Genomic DNA, 16,124 nt, shown 5'->3' with positions numbered 1-16,124 from the left:
GATGAGTTTCATATATATGAGAATTGCTGACTATCTTCTAGCAAATTGGTTCCTATCGCTTAATGTACGTCTACTGATCTGGTAGATTGCTTCTCTGAGAAAAGAATTGGAAGCTGTACGTCAGCATCGCAGACAATATCGAGATCGTAGATCCTCTGTTCCTGTACCAGTTGTATCTTTGGTATGTTTCTCAGCTTTATTTTTCTCAAAACATGATTCTGTATACATTCGCCTTCAATTGGTTAATATCTTGACACTTGACACTCATTATTTTAGACAGCTAGAATACAAAATAAAGGCAGTAGCTGGAAAAGTAAAAAAATCTGCTCATATTGCTGGTTTCTGAGTCTATATAGCTGTTATACATCGGTAGTTGTTAACATTGTTTCTGTCTGTGAGTACATTATAAAGTCTCAGCTGCTGCAGGTGGGTTATACCAATGCTGGAAAAAGCACACTCCTAAATCGCTTAAGTGGAGCTGATGTTCTTGCTGAGGATCGCTTGTTTGCCACTCTTGATCCCACGACTAGACGGATGGAGGTCAGGTTTGAAATGAAAAATACCGAACTTCAATATATCATAACCTTTCTGGTATCTCTGAATCATAAACGTAACTTCAAGATATTATAATTTTTTTCGGCATCTCCAGGATAAAATGTATATGTTTGAGGCACAGAGTCAGGAAGATGAAAATCTGCGATGTGCTATTTTATCTATCAGGAACAGATAGATATTAGTTTCATTTGTCCATACTCCAGTTACAACAAAAGTTAGTCTCTATCAGCCAAAGGATTGTATCCTCTTTTTTGCTTGAGTAGTCAATCTTGCATAATGTACATTTCACATCAAGCTTGTTTGGGGGAATATCGGCAAACACCCTGTGCAAGGAATCTGTGCTATAAGATTCAGTGCTTAATTTTGGGTTTGACAGTTATATACGTTGTTTCTGATGCTTTTTATGACAAAAGCACTGGATTTCTCTTTCGAAGGGACTAGAACATAATGATGTGCTTTTGTGGAGCTTGTCTTACTAAATTTGATTTTGAAAGCATACTGCTGATGTTTGGTGTGGAACAGCTACCTGATGGGAAGGAGTGCCTCCTTACGGACACTGTAGGGTTCATCCAGAAGCTTCCTACGCAGCTTGTAATTGTTCTCTACCTTGTTCACTATTTGATTGTGTGATCCTTTTAGTTTACTATGGGAGTTTTGAATTTTGAATTGTATCTGTAGAGAGAAGCTAATGTTTTTCCTATTATATCCATATGAACTAAAGGTGTGCTACCTATGACAGGCTATTTAAATAGGTGTACAGATTTGCTAGAATCCAAGCTACAATAACTTTTTGAAAGATCTGCGTGGTTGCCTATGTTGAAAATGTAACCAGTGTTGGTCTTCATAATGTAATAAAATATAATTTTTATCATTGATATTATTATTAATTATTATTATTTTTGGTCAAAGGATGTTCTTCATGCTCAAGGAGTCAAAAGAGTAAAACAGGAAATTTTTTTGAATCAAAGAAATTGTACTTGAGTTATTCCCATTTGGACTTTTGTAAAGAAAAGAAAAATAATTTTTTATTGAGTCTGTTGACCTCTACTGGTCAACTACCCATGCTGTACCCCCCCCCCCCCTTTTCTTGGCAAAAAGGGGCAGCACCTGATCAGCATGTCCGTGCCATCCTGCCATCATCAGCAACTTGATCATTTTGATTGTAAACCCAGTCTGCATGTATGAATTGTAAATAATCTTAGCAGACTAGAGTCATGTATGTAAAATTGCCTAGGTGGACCTAACTTTCGAGTGGTAATCTACGTCCCGGAAGGTTTTTCGTCTCACCGATCCACGGATCGGCAGAGTTTTCCTTCAAACCTGACCCCAAAGCCGGGATGGATTTTGTCATTAGAACTTTAGGAGAATCCTAGAGTGTTAATCTGCTAGATTATAGTTGTGTCGCAGAACTGGGTGTTTTGTGAGGGTCTGTATTAAGTGGGTTTGTCCCCTTGAGATGTAAATTGTAAAAAGTCATCATGAAATGTGTCTTGAGGGTTGAAAATGGTTTAAATCCCCTCGTGAGTCCTAAGTCCTAGGTCCTAGGTGATGTTTCCAAAGGCTTAGTTTGATGATCCATTTAAAAAATGAAATAAAAAAAAAATAATAAAAAAAAAGAAAAAAAAAATAATAATAAAAAATTTAAAAATTTAAAAAAAAATTTAAAAATTTAAAAAATAATAATAAAAAATTTAAAAATTTAAAAAAATAATAAAATAAAATAATAAATAATAAAAATTTAAAAAATTTAAAAAATAATAATAAAAAATTTAAAAATTTAAAAATAACAAAAAATAATAAAATAATAAAATAAATAAAAATTAAGAAATTTAAAAAATTAAAAAAAATAATAAAATAAAATAATAAATAATAAAAAATTTAAAAATTTAAAAAATAATAATAAAAAATTTAAAAAATTTAAAAATTTAAAAAATAAAATAAAATAATAAATAATAAAAAATTAAAAAATTTTAAGGGAATAAATCGACGGATGAGATCAAGAGATGTCTTGATCCTCATCAACGGTCGAGATCATTTCTACATGGATCATTCGAACTAGCCGTTGGAGTCATTTCCTTTAAATAGGGTGCTAGGAGTCATTGTCGATTCATTCGATCTGTGAGTCTGATACTGAAGAAGCTCTCTTGTAGTTCATTTTTTTTGTGCAATAAAGAAGACTTTGGGGTTAAAAATCTTGCTGGTGTTACTCTTTTGAAAATGCTGTAAGATTGTTCTATTTGTTCTGCATAATTTTATTTTCAGCCATTAATGATAGCTTAATGAAGATTGATCTAGGCACAGGTATCTTGTCTGATCTTTGGGGTTTGAATGATAGTTTAGATTCTGAAATATATTGGCAGGTATCTCCATTTGATCAGGGTTTCACTATTGTTTTCTCCTTCTACGTTGATGGTTGATTTTAAGCTGTGTAGGAAATCCTTTTTTCAGATTACCGGGCGTTAGGGGAAGTTCTCGGCTGAACCAGCCAACTCCCGGGTTGTGTTTTCTGAAAGAGCCCAGCCAGTTCTTGATCCCGGGCTTATCATTCGAATTTATTTTTTTTCTGATCTGCATGAGAAAACTCCTGAAGTTTTTCACAGTGACAATCTGAAATTTCTTTTCTTTAAAATTTCCTGTTCTTATTGTTGAGTCTGGCTGTTAAGGGGCTAAATCTGTAAATTATTAGGCTGACCTAGGGTTCCAAATTTTTGTTTTATTCAGTTTTCATTAGGGTTTTCAGTTTCTTGGTTTTAGGCATATTTTTTCTTTGGGTGATCTTTTCCTTTCATGGTTTGCAGGATTATTAAATTTTCAAGCCGAGATGCGAAGTTGATATCTGGTTAATGGTTTATGATTCGTGGTGGTTCAAAACATTTCATCTGTTAAAATTTTCAGTTGCTGGATATCGTTTTGGTCGTTTTAAGAGCATTGTGATTTAGCTGATGATAGATGATTGCTGTTCATGGTCCATATTTTTTATATCATTTAACAAGTAATCGTTTTAACCGCAATCTCTTAAGGCACTGGTCTGCTAAATTAATCAAATCCATCGAGTGCTTTTTTTATATCGTATCTCGTGTCTCCCAACCAACTGGTCGACAGTTGGTCTCATCATCTCACAGGGACTACCCCCCTTAGCCGCGGGAGACAGGCTTAAACGGAGGGATCGGGGATCAGAGTGACAGCCCCCGGTCTGAGCGTTGTCGTGTCAATCTGCGCGACAACAGAGTCAAGATCCACCAAAACTGCCAAGTCAGCCCTCCTTGGGAACAAGTCGGTCTGGGCTCCAAGAGCCACCTATTCAACCTCCTTGACAGATATATATAGAGAACAGATCGTTCACTTTGGGGGACATTCATTCATGATCATCATACATATCTTCTGCACCTAATTAGTGGAGAAAAGAACGAAGAAAGAGACTATTTGCAGGACAATGAAGAAAGAAGAGCAACCAAATTTTCTGTGATTATTGCAGGCCCGAAATTTCAGGAAGTGAAACATTTTGACCAGATTTGTTGCAATTGATCGAAGGAGCAAGAGAGTCTGCTATATCTTGTGATAAAATTCTGTGATATCATTTCAAAGTTTTGTGACTTGATTCAAATCTGAGACACAAATCCGAATCCTCTGGTGAGTATGAAAGATTACGAGGCTAAACATCTTTGTTCTGCGAAGGGTTAAGACTGACTAGTGCGAATCTAAGGCACAAAACTATCTGTGATGTCTTAGGTATTCTCTGTGATGTGGCATTATTCCTCCACCATTATTCCTTAGAAGTCTATATTAAAGCTTATATCCCTGATATATATATATATATATATATATATCCATGAGAGAAATCTGGACTATCCAGAGCTCATATGACATATCTGAACCTTTGACAAGATCAAACCTTCTGTGGTGTTGTCCGTGCCTTCTATGGCACTGCAATTTACAAAAATTCTCTGTGGCAACAAAGGAATTCATATAATGAATTTCTCTGTAGAAAAATCCAAGTTTTTGTGGCAACCTGTGAGTAGACCTGAGGGATGTTATGCCATAATATATGCTGAAGACAGAAGTTTGTTGACCTCTGAAGTTGACCATGTTACAGTGAATGACAAACATATGACACTTTGTTTTGAAGATCACCAAAAGCCCGTGGTATATAGTCTGATAAAGAGACCGAAATCATGTGGACCATCTCTATAATTAAAGGCAGACACTCTGTGGTAAGAATCCAAACTATTGAGGAGCCCTACTATCAATTTAAGAAGCAGCATTATATCTCTTTGTAAGGAGGACGAAGATGGTGCAAGGCTGGTCTGTCATATGCTTGTTGGGAAGCCGAGTTTGCCCAGGTTGAAGAGGAGAAAATTCTTTGTGATCTTCGGCCTCATGAAGTTCTGTTGGTACAGGTAAGGACACAGCTCTGTGGAAGTATTTCGTGCCCTAGTTAGGGCTCTGTTCAACTATGTAAATTGTCCTAAAAGACTGTCCCTAAGTTCTGTGATTTTTTCTCTAAGTTTTGTGTGGAAAGAGGAGGGCTGAGACAACTTCAGACCTCTGTGTTAGGGCTGCTAGGCCTCAGTAATGATGTGCTGGAAATTCTATGGAAGAGGTAGCCCTTATAGAGGCTGAACCTTGTCTCTGATCATGCACAGGAGCAGCGAGCTATTTGGACAGAAGAGCTGGCAATGGGACAGTGTGAATGAAGGCAGAATCGTTGAAGATTTGCTGATGTGGATGGGTCTGTTCATAGGGTTTGAACAACAGTCCATGGATGCCCAAGAACAGTGATTTTTGAAGGTGCAAAATCACTGTTAGGAGGCTGGTTGTTTGGTGCTCTAGATCAGTCTTCTTTGTGTTGTAAAGACACTGTGTGTGGGCAGATTTGCAAGCCCCGAGTTCAGCAAATGCAAGGAGGTGTATGGTTGATGTGTGGGCTGATTTGTGAGCCTTACGTTCTGTGACATTTGGTGAGTTAAATTCCATGTTATGTGGGTTCCCAAGATCTGTCAACTTGAAGCAGTCAAAGAGACAGTGTGAGGACTGTTTTGTGTACACTATGTTCAGTGAATTTATGTGTCAAATTCACAGTGAAAGGACAGCTGGTAAATCCCTTATGTTCAGTATATTTGATAAGCCAAGCTACTGATAGAAGTCAGATTGCAGTGTGCCATAGTTCAGAGGTTTGGAGGGTCAAATCTGTGATGTGAGGGCTGGTTGATATTGTTCCCTAGTTCAGTGAATGCAAGGAGGCATTTTACTGATAAGAGGGCAGTTTGACAAAGACCCTCAGCATGTGACCTTTGGAGCAGTAGAGGACATTGTTAGTCGGCAACTTGGAAGTCCCTAAGGGCAGTGATGATAGAGTAGCCATACCAGTGCTAGAGGGCAGCGTTGGTGAAGTCCCAAAGAACAAACATCTTGGAGGAGCAAGAGGGATGCTAGTGGGCAGATCAGTGAGGCTATGTTCAGTCATCTTAGAGCAGCCAAGAGAGGTTGATAGTGGCAGATTGACAGCTGGAGATGCAGCATTCTGAAGAAGCAGAAGTTGCAGTGTTCAGCAGAAGAGGAGGCAAAGTACCTACCAGATGTGTTGAAGGTACGTAGACTGAAAGGGTTATGGAAGAGCTACATCAGCAAGTAGGTCAATTGTACTTTGTTCAGGGTAGATTGGTTATCATAGTTGTTGATACCAAGCCCTAACAGGTAGCTGATTTAAGGGAAGTATGTGTCCCACTGACACAAGCTTGGGCTTGTAAATATCTCTTCCCTGTTTGAGAGGGAGTAAGAATGGATTTCTCCTCCCCGGTTGAGAGGGAGTGAGGTTGGACACATGGTTCTCCTTGTGTCATGTATTGTGACAAATTAGGATTAACACCCTATGTCAAGTACACGGACATGGATAAGGAGAATGGTGGATTGGATAAGCATATTGGACAAACATTCTTGAGTCATGTACTATGACGGATTAGGAGTAACACCCTAAGTCAAGTACATGGACTTGGATCGAGAATGGTCCGGTGGACACACATTCCCTTGAGGGAAATGGTATGGTGGAGGATATACTCCAGTGATCCTAGGGGGAGTATGTGCCTCAGAGAGGCGGTGCAGTGTCCTATTAAATGCCTCCCAACATTGTGCTCCGATTTAGTGGAGAGATAGAGTGGACTCGTCAAGGCATTGGTAGTTTGACAATGTTGGTTATGATGATGCTATCCGGATTGATGCTTATCAATATGGATCCTTTCTTATATGAATATTTCAACTTGAGATTATCTTGTTGAGTCATTATGATTCATGAATACCTCCCTAGTTAAGAGGGAGTGCTGAAAATGTAAGTAGTGTCAGTTTCATAATGTAATAAAATATAATTTTTATCATTGATATTATTTATTATTATTTTTGGTCAAAGTATGTTCTTCATGCTCAATGAGTCAAAAAGGTCAAAAAGGGAAATTATTTTGAGTCAAAGAAATTGTACTTGAGTCAAGTCCTATCTGGACTTTCGTGAAGAAAAGAAGAATTTTTTGTTGAATCAAAATCCACCAAAATTTTCAAGTCGGCCCTCCTTGGGAACGAGTCGGCCTGGGCTCCAAGAGCCATCTATTCAACCTCCTGGATAGATATATATAGATATATATATATATATATAGAGGACAAATCGCTCACTTTGGAGGATATTCATTCATGATCATCATACATATCATTTGCACCTAATTAGTGGAGAAAAAGGATGAAGAAGGAGACTATTTGCAAGACAAAGAAAAAAGATAAGCAACCGAATTTTTTGTGATTATTGCAAGATCGAAATTTCAAGGGGCCGAAATTTCAGGAAGTGAAACAATTTGACGAGATTTCTTGCAATTTGACTAGAGTTGACTTTGAATGTGGAGGTGACTTGGAGGAGGGTTGGACTGGACTTGGAGTTTTGGTGGTAGTTTTGGGTCTAGGTCTTGGTCTTGGATATCTCATTTTGATTTGATTCTATAAGAGAAGGACTTCTGGGTTTTTTCCCTTGTGGGGTTTTGCCCTGGCTTGGAGCCTAATTTCTGGTGTCTCTTGTCTCTTGTGCACTATGATCTCTATTTTCATGTTTTTGGATGGTAATTGCTTAATGAATAGAAAAGGAAGAATAAAGAAGAAATAGTAAATAATTTCACAAGTAATTATCATGTTAAGAAATTCTCCCCTACATTGGAATTTCAACAACCTATTTGTTGGAAACACTGAGAGGGGGCTGAATCAATATTTCTTAGCAATTAGTAATTTATTAATCTTTTCAGAGTGTTAATTAATTTTCAACTTCCATTCAAAGCATAAATAAGCAATAAACAATAGACACAAGAATTTTTAGGTGGAAACCCCTCTGGGACAAAAACCATTCAATGTTGTTCTAATAATTTTTTGAGTACATCAAATGCTTCAGCTCCAACTGAAAAGGGAAGCTCTGACTCTCTAGTACTCTAGAAAAGCATTCAAGTTTCCATCTCCAACTAGAAGGACGCTCCAACGCCTTGGTTTTACTAGCAGTTGCTGAAAGGATACTCCAACTATTGAAAAGTGTAACTAGGTTCGGTCTTGATAATGACATGTAATTATGATTTTATTTAAGAAATGTAAATAAGAAAAATTTAATTATTATGTTGACTTGTTTCATGGGTTTCATGAGCAAGGAATTTTGTTTTTGAGTCAAGACTCCCACTGAGAGTGTTTATTCATCTAGACATAAAAGAGTCATTTTCATGTAAATGAAGTCATGTTACACTTTGTAATAAGTCAATATTGTCTATGTAAAGTATCCTCCAAGAACTTGTCACCAAACCCCTTCAAGTCGGCCTACAAACCATGAAGAAATTGCATGATGAAGTCGGCCTAAAATCCAATTGTCAAGTCGGCCTAAAGGGTAGCGAAGAAGGGTATAAATAGCCCTACTCGGCGTCATTTGGAGGCACACAATTCGGACAAGCATTCACTGGAAAAATGCGAAGAGAAGGCAAAAAAAAGAAGGCTAAAAGGAGAGCGAAGAAGGAGCAACAAAAGAGAAGTGCAAAGATTCTTCTGGGACATTGTTCTCTAGGTATAGCGAAGTTTCTTCTAGGAAGTACGAAGTCTAGGCAGTAGATTCTTCTAGGCAGTGCGAAATCTGGGCAGCAGATTCTTCTGGGAAGTGCGAAGTCTAGGTAGTACAGAGTTAAGGCAGTGAAATTCTTCTGGGGCAGTAAGAGAGAGACTCTACTAAGTGATCAAAGTAGAGACTGAGGTTCTCTTTAGAAGACCTAGAGATCAAGATTCTCTAGGGAAGTTGTGAAGGTGTAGTATAAGAGATAGAGACCGAGTTTCTATAGGAGGAAAGGCAAAGGAAAGAAGAGGCAGAACATCAAGGTGGGTGACAAGGTTCTTGGAGAATACTATAGTCAAGGGTCTGTGTCATGGTTTTGGTACTTATGAATTGAAGATCTAGAAGAAGAATTTTATTGGGTTTTCCTCTCAAGAGGTGAGAGATTTTTTCCCTGGCTGGAGAAGCCTATATACTGTTTCACTTGTCTTTATTTATGGGTAATTGTCTTGATGAACAAAACACACTAAGAAGATAACAAAGAAAGATCATAAGTTAAGAAGTAAAAACATATCACAAGCAATTATCAAGTAGAGAAATTGTTAACATTGAATGCCCTAGATTTCTCAACATGGTATAAGAGCTTAGTTGCTGAAGACAATAAGGGGCATTCAAAGCAAGTTGACACACAAGAACTAATCTTCAAAGACGGAATCAAAGCAAGTCAAAGGATAATCAACAAGTTCAAGATCTACATCATAGAAACCCTAGATCGAAGAAGGAAGCATGAAGAAAGAGCAGAAACCCTAGAAGCACTTCAGAGATCAACACATCATCAAAGGAAGTGGAAGCTCTTGAATCCTAGGGAAGATTGAATCATAAGTCAATCCTCTCTCTTGAAGCAAATATATCATAGAAGGCTCTCCTCTCTCATCAAAAGATTTGAAGCAAGAAGCAACGAGTTCATCATCAAGTTGAAGACTTGATCTTCTCAAGTAAGTACCTCTTATTATAATACACTCTAGGAAAATGAGTTCATGTTTTAAGGAAGATCAAACGCTGGTTGGGGGATCAAACTTCCTTCTTTGGAAAAGAAGGATAGACATTGTCCTTGAAGTAAATGAAGTCATTGATCATGTTCATGGGAAGGTACCCAAGCCATCCAAAGAACTAGCATTATCTGAATACATGGAAAAGGATCTCAAGGCTCAAAAGATACTCAAGGAGTCCATCAAAGATTCACTTATTTCCTATGTAGCCAGGCTAGAGACATGTAAAGAAATATATGATAAGGTGGAAGAACTTTTATCTAGAAGCACAATAGAAAAGATCTTCACACTTCGATCTAAACTTCATAAATTGAAAGTATCAAAGGATGAAGGGATATCATCATGCCTCTCTAAGGTATCTCAAATAAAAGAACAACTGAAGGATCTGGGAGACAAATTATCAGATAATGAAATACTCTTCGCTATTCTAAATGCATTAACTGATGAACAAGGTAACCTCATGGCTACTAGGGAAGAGGAAGCTATCACATTCATCAGGTTATGGTCTCTCTGCAAGGCAGAAGGAGATAGGATGAAGAATGAAAGTGACAAAAGATCAGAAAGAAGGAAACAATTAGTGTGAAACTGAAAAGAAAGATTTGGAAAGTTCGGTACTCCGAAGAAGAAAAAGAAAATCTTGGCCAAAGTAAGATGTTATGATTGTCACAATTTTGGACACCAAAGAAGAGATTGTCCTAATCGCAAGAGGGACAAGGAAGAAGACTATTCTACTAAGTAAAAGAACCTGAGACAAAGAAGCGTAAGAAGGAAGAAGCTAAAAGATGATCTTCATTAGAAGGTTTCTTTCACTTGTAAGTTATAGATAGGAAGCAATGTAAAGCAGATAGTGTTGATTGTAGTAGCATCGGATGTGCTCTAGCCATGAAAATTGGTGGAGAGGCTAAGGCATATAAGATCTCCAAGACCTACAAATGGTTTGGGGAAATTCCACCCGGTTAGAGATATGTTAAAATAATTAATATTTTTAATGGGTTCCTAAGTCTAAACCTAGGAAAATTAAAATATTAATGGGTATTAATATAATATTGGGGGAGAATGTTTTAAATGACATGGATCAAGCCAATCTAATCTTAGCCATTGATTAGAGACTTAATCTTGGCCGTTGAAGACTCAACAGGAAAAGTATAAGAGGAGGCTCGAGGGTCAGTTGGAGACACATCAAGATTGATCAGTGAGTTTGATTTTCTAGAGTGGGGCTTGTTGAGAAAATTCAAACAAGTGATTTGTTGCAGTGAGGGGCAATGAGTACATAGCAGAGAGGCAGAGATAGTGCCAGAGGGTTAGCACAGTGACTGATGAGGCTGACATAGAGGCAGCAGGAGCCACGCAGAGGCATCTAGAGACTGCGCAAAGGCTGAGGGGCCTGCGTGGGTGATGTACAAGGCCAGAGAGCTGATACAGAGAAGCAGAAGGCTGATGTAGAGGGTTTAGGAGCTATGCTGAGGCTAGTAGGGTAGGCACAGAGCCTAGCAGAAGCGCCGGAAGGATTTTCGTGGGGTAGACTAGAGCTGAGAGGCTGAATATCTGCCTCCAAGAAGAGGTATTACTGTTGTGTAACAATCTCTATTGGGTGAGCCATTTCGGCACCCTAATTGTACTGAAGAAATTTGCATAATAATAAAACCCTCAGAATTGTTGCACTGGTTTTCATGCATTGGGTTTTTACGGGGACGATTGTCCAAAAATAATTGTGTCCCTTGTGTGTTTGTCTCAGTATTTTCAGTCGCTGATCTGTATGCGAGTTCAGGCTGCATTTGTGTTTGTTTCAGCGTTTATATCTATAAATAACTTGTTAATGGAATAAACAAGTAGGAGAAATAAACCAAATAATGCAGTAGGGGTTTCTAACTTGTCAGACTTAGAAACTTCAACATGGTATGAGAGCTTTGCAGATCACATGAGGATTGAAGGCATCAACGATATCGGAAATTTGCAGTAATAGCAGCTGTCCCGAGAGACAGAGCTACTCTTAAGCAGAAGGCAACAGAGAAGGAGTGACGCAGAGGGCCTGCGTCAACATTTTGTAGAAATTTTTCATTTCCCACCCCGGTTTCAGTTTCACCTTATTTCTCCAAAATAGTTAAATGCCCTTTCCCATATCCATACATTCAACAACTGGAAAATAAATTTTGCTGAAAACACAAATTCTGGAAATATTACAGAATGCTGAAAATGCAGAAAAGCGCATACAAACAGCCATTCAACACATTTAAACACAATGATTTTTGGTCAAGGTGACCCTAGAAAAACCCCCTACAACTCTTGGGGAAAACCAGTTCGAAAGCTCCTTATTTCTCGAAAATGCTTTTTACAGTGAGAGAAATATTCAACAAAAAATCAGCAAGCAAACTTTTACAACTTATCTCGTTTTCCGTGCCTCACAGCCAACTGGAAAAAACTTGCAAACAACAAAACAGAACAACAATAAATGCTGTACGATCTCTTCAATTTTTGTGCCCAAATTTTAGCCTTAAATGTTGTTGTACGAACTGCCTAGAAAAGCGTGCAAAGGTACAACCACTTGCTGTACGGCCTCCCTTGAAAAACGTGCCAGCAAACTTTAGATTTTTTGCTCCTCGATTTCTGTGCTAACTTGCTGTACGGCCTTGAACCAAAACTGCTGTATGACCTTTCTAGAAAATCGTGCCCAAAATCTGCCTTTCACTGTGTGCTAACTCAACTGTACGGACTTGCTGAAATGCTGCCTTGGAATGTGTGCCAAGCTGCTACCTCCTTCTCCTCACTGTCCAGAAATCTCTCTTGCTCTCTTGCTCTCCTTCTCTCAATCTGCTTATGAAAGAATTAATGACCTTTTCCTCCTTTCCCTCCTTTAATCTAACCCTAAGCGACTTTTGGGGAATCCCTAAATCCAATGGCTGAAATAGATTGAGATCTAGGGCTGAGATTAAATGCTCATTTAAATCTCACTTTCTATTTTTTAATTCACCCCACTTTAATAAAAACCCACTTAGTCATTTATGTCCAAAGTCACTGGAATGCAAACTTGTACGCCTTTGCATGGCGTACACCTATCACTCTAGCTGAATCAATTGGAGTGCCCCTGGGATACATCAACACCTGTCCTCCCCTGAATAGTACCTCATATCCTCTGTCCTCCAAAGCTGAGATAGATATGAGGTTCTTTCTCATCCCTAGCACATAAAGAACATCTGACACCTTCAAGGGAGGTTTGGACTCCCTCTGAAATGTCAGTGTCCCCACACCGACTGCTCTAACAACTCTGTCATCACCGAGTACTACCTCTATATCAGTGCCACTCTTTGAAAGTTCTGAGAAGTACTCACGGACTCCTGTCATGTGAGGTGAAGCCTCACTGTCCACATACCAGATACTCGAAGATGCTCCGCTAATCGAGGGAAAAGCATGCTCTCTCTGAACCTGTGTGGCAGGCGATCCTGCACTAGAGGACTCACACGTAGTGAACCCAAATTCCCAGTCAAAACGATCTGCAAAGTCCTCAACGTCTGCTGAAGCTGCCAAGCTCTGATTCTTCCCCGTCTTCTTCTTCTTCTCCGGACACACAACTGAATAGTGTCCCATCTTTTGACAATTCCAACACTTCACCTTGGAATAGTCCTTCTGTGTGTTACCCTGTTTACCTTTACCTTTGCCTTTGCCCCCACCATTGCTTGTGGAAGCCTGCTTCTTCCCTTTGCCTTTCTTGCCTCCTGCCAACAGTGCTACATCCTCATCCTGCTCAACTGGCTTTGCTGCCCCAAGTTGACCTTTCCTGATCTTTGTCTGAATGCAATCATCCCAAAACCTCTCCCATGTGCGAAGGGTCTCATGTGCACAAACCCCATCAGCAAAGTTCAGCCATGAACGGGGGAGGCCATTCATTGCAATCCGCACAAACTCAGTGGGTGGAATGACCTCTCCAACTGCTGCCAACTCATCTCTCAGATTAGTAATCTTTGTGAGATATCTAGCTGCACTATCATTACCCATCTTAATGTTCTTCAGCTTCTCCTTCAGGACCATTTTCCGGTTCTCATTGGTACTCTGGTAGAGATTGGACAATGCTGTCCACATCTCATGGGCATTTCTCTTTCCTCTCACATGAGGAATGCAATGGTCTTTGACTCCATCTAGAATCAGTCTCTTACCCTTGTTGTTCTTTTTATTATAAGCAGCCAACTGAGTAGCATCAGTAGGCACAACAATAGGGTTCTGTGTGGTATGCACCATAATGTCCTCGACTTCTGCCTCCTCAAAGATACTCTGCATTCTTTCATTCCAAACGCCGTAATTGGTATGCCCATCCAACCTATCCTCCACCCTCAATCCCAAAGACATCTTGCTGTCCTAAAACTGAAAAATAGCACTGCTGTAGTAAAGATAAAACTGTTGTTTGTGAAAAATCAGCTTGTTGGAATTTTCTAAGTGAAAAATCATCTGGCTGTAATTTTCCTCCTTCTGTCCCAAACTGCACTTCAGCACTCAAGCTCTGATACCATGTAGAAATTTCTCATTTCCCACCCCGGTTTTTAGTTTCACCTTATTTCTCCAAAATAGTTAAATGCCCTTTCCCATATCCATACATTCAACAACTGGAAAATAAATTTTGCTGAAAACACAAATTCTAGAAATACTACAGAATGCTGAAAATGCAGAAATAAATATCAGCACATACAAATAGCCATTCAACACATTTAAACACAGTGATTTTTGGTCAAGGTGACCCTGGAAAAACCCCGTACAACTCTTGGGGAAAACCAGTTCGAAACCTCCTTATTTCTGGAAAATGCTTTTTACAGTGAGAGAAATATTCAACAAAAAATCAGCAAGCAAACTTTTACAACTTATCTCGTTTTACGTGCTTCACAGCCAACTGGAAAAAACTTGCAAACAGCAAAACAGAACAGCAAAAAATATTGTACAGCCTCCTTGATTTTTGTGCCCAAATTTTAGCCTTAAATGCTGCTATATGGACTGCCTAGAAAAGCGTGCAAAGGTACAACCACTTGCTGTACGACCTCCCTTGAAAAACGTGCCAGCAAACTTCAGATTTTTTGCTCCTCGATTTCTGTGCTAACTTGCTGTACGACCTCCTTGGAATCTGAACCAAAACTGCTGTACGACCTTTCTAGAAAATCGTGCCCAAAATCTGCCTTTCACTGTGTGCTAACTCAGTTGTACGGACTTGCTGAAACGCTGCCTTGGAATGTGTGCCAAGCTGCTGCCTCCTTCTCCTCACTGTCCAGAAATCTCCCTTGCTCTCTTGCTCTCCTTCTCTCAATCTGCTCATGAAAGAATTAATGACCTTTTCCTCCTTTCCCTCTTTTAATCTAACCCTAAGTGACTTTTGGGGAATCCTTAAATCCAATCGCTGAAATAGATTGATATCTAGGGCTGAGATTAAATGCTCATTTAAATCTCACTTTCTATTTTTTAATTCACCCCACTTTAATAAAGACCCACTTAGTCATTTATGTCCAAAGTCACTTTTCCTTTCTAATTTTACATTGACTTTATTAAAGTCACTTTAAAAATAGACTTTAGTAACTTTATCACTTAAAGCCACTTTTAAATTAGATTTGACTTTATAAAAATTATAAAGTCACTTTAGGAGAAAAATTAAATTCTTTTGGACACTTTTCCCTAGGCCAAAGATCTAAGTCTTAGGGAACCACCTGTCCTCCGGTACCAAATTTCAACACATTTCGAGCCAGAGAGGGGGTCAACACAGAGGCAGAGAGAGGCAGAAGAGGCTCACGAAGAGCCACGTCATCCTACTTAGCCAGGTAGGATTAACGCAGTTGGCCAGAAGAGCAATTCATCCTTTGCCGAGATTGCACAGAGCTGGAAGGCTCAGTTTCTTCAGTTGCCGGGGCCTAGGGAGCTGTGGGCAGATTATGGATTGGGAAGCTGGTGGGGTGTTGTTTCTGTTGAAGCAGAACAATACCTAATGGGACAGAACCAAGTTAGAGAGAGTCACTACCTTAACGGATTTCTAGCCAAGAAATCTGGATCCGAGTTGCAGTTGCAAAGAGGATTGGAGAGGAGCGGTTCGACATTTGGCGGGAAGATTTCCAGCAGGGAAATCAGGACTTAAAGAGAGATTTCCCAGAGGGAAGTCGAAACTCAGAGGGAGTCCAAAAGAGGAGCGGATATGGCAGTGAACAGACTGAGGGATCAGGACAGGTTGGGCGAGGCTTCCAACTTTGTCATTGGAAGGCCAGGATCCTGGTAGTCCTGTATAAACATTGCATCAAGGGCTTCGCCTTGAGAACCGTGGCTATCCCAGTCGACCCAACTAATAATGAGAAGTATGAGGATGCAATGGCGAGGGCAAAGTGCATAATCCTTGACAGGGTCAAGGATCATATCGTACCACATATTGCTGAAAAGAACACAACAAAGGAGATGCGGGATACTTTGACAACCTTGTGTCAGGGCACTTTCGTGCAGCAGAAGATGCTATTGGAGAATCA

The 16,124-nt window shown here is 39.3% G+C and overlaps 1 protein-coding gene across 13 annotated transcripts in view; it reads left to right on the top strand.

The window, feature by feature from the left end:
- The window catches only part of LOC149144141 (GTP-binding protein, HflX), a 473,086-nt gene that overhangs the window by 308,928 nt on the left and 148,034 nt on the right, over positions 1 to 16,124 (top strand). For 12 of the 13 annotated variants that reach the window (XM_089446961.1, XM_089446960.1, XM_089446970.1 and 9 more), the window contains exons 6-8: positions 86 to 181; positions 427 to 540; positions 1,078 to 1,146. In XM_089446961.1, the coding sequence (XP_089303087.1) occupies positions 86 to 181; positions 427 to 540; positions 1,078 to 1,146 (279 nt within the window). The remainder of the gene's footprint in view (positions 1 to 85; positions 182 to 426; positions 541 to 1,077; positions 1,147 to 16,124) is intronic. The other variant, XM_089446973.1, reaches the window with a different exon arrangement.

Source organism: Pinus tabuliformis, chromosome X (genome assembly GCF_031772625.1).
Source record: "Pinus tabuliformis cultivar Carrire ecotype Pingquan chromosome X, CPIR1, whole genome shotgun sequence".
In the NCBI taxonomy this organism is placed as follows: Eukaryota; Viridiplantae; Streptophyta; class Pinopsida; order Pinales; family Pinaceae; genus Pinus; species Pinus tabuliformis.
The sequence above is the reverse complement of the archived record's forward strand: the minus strand, read 5'-3'. Positions and strand labels throughout refer to the sequence as shown.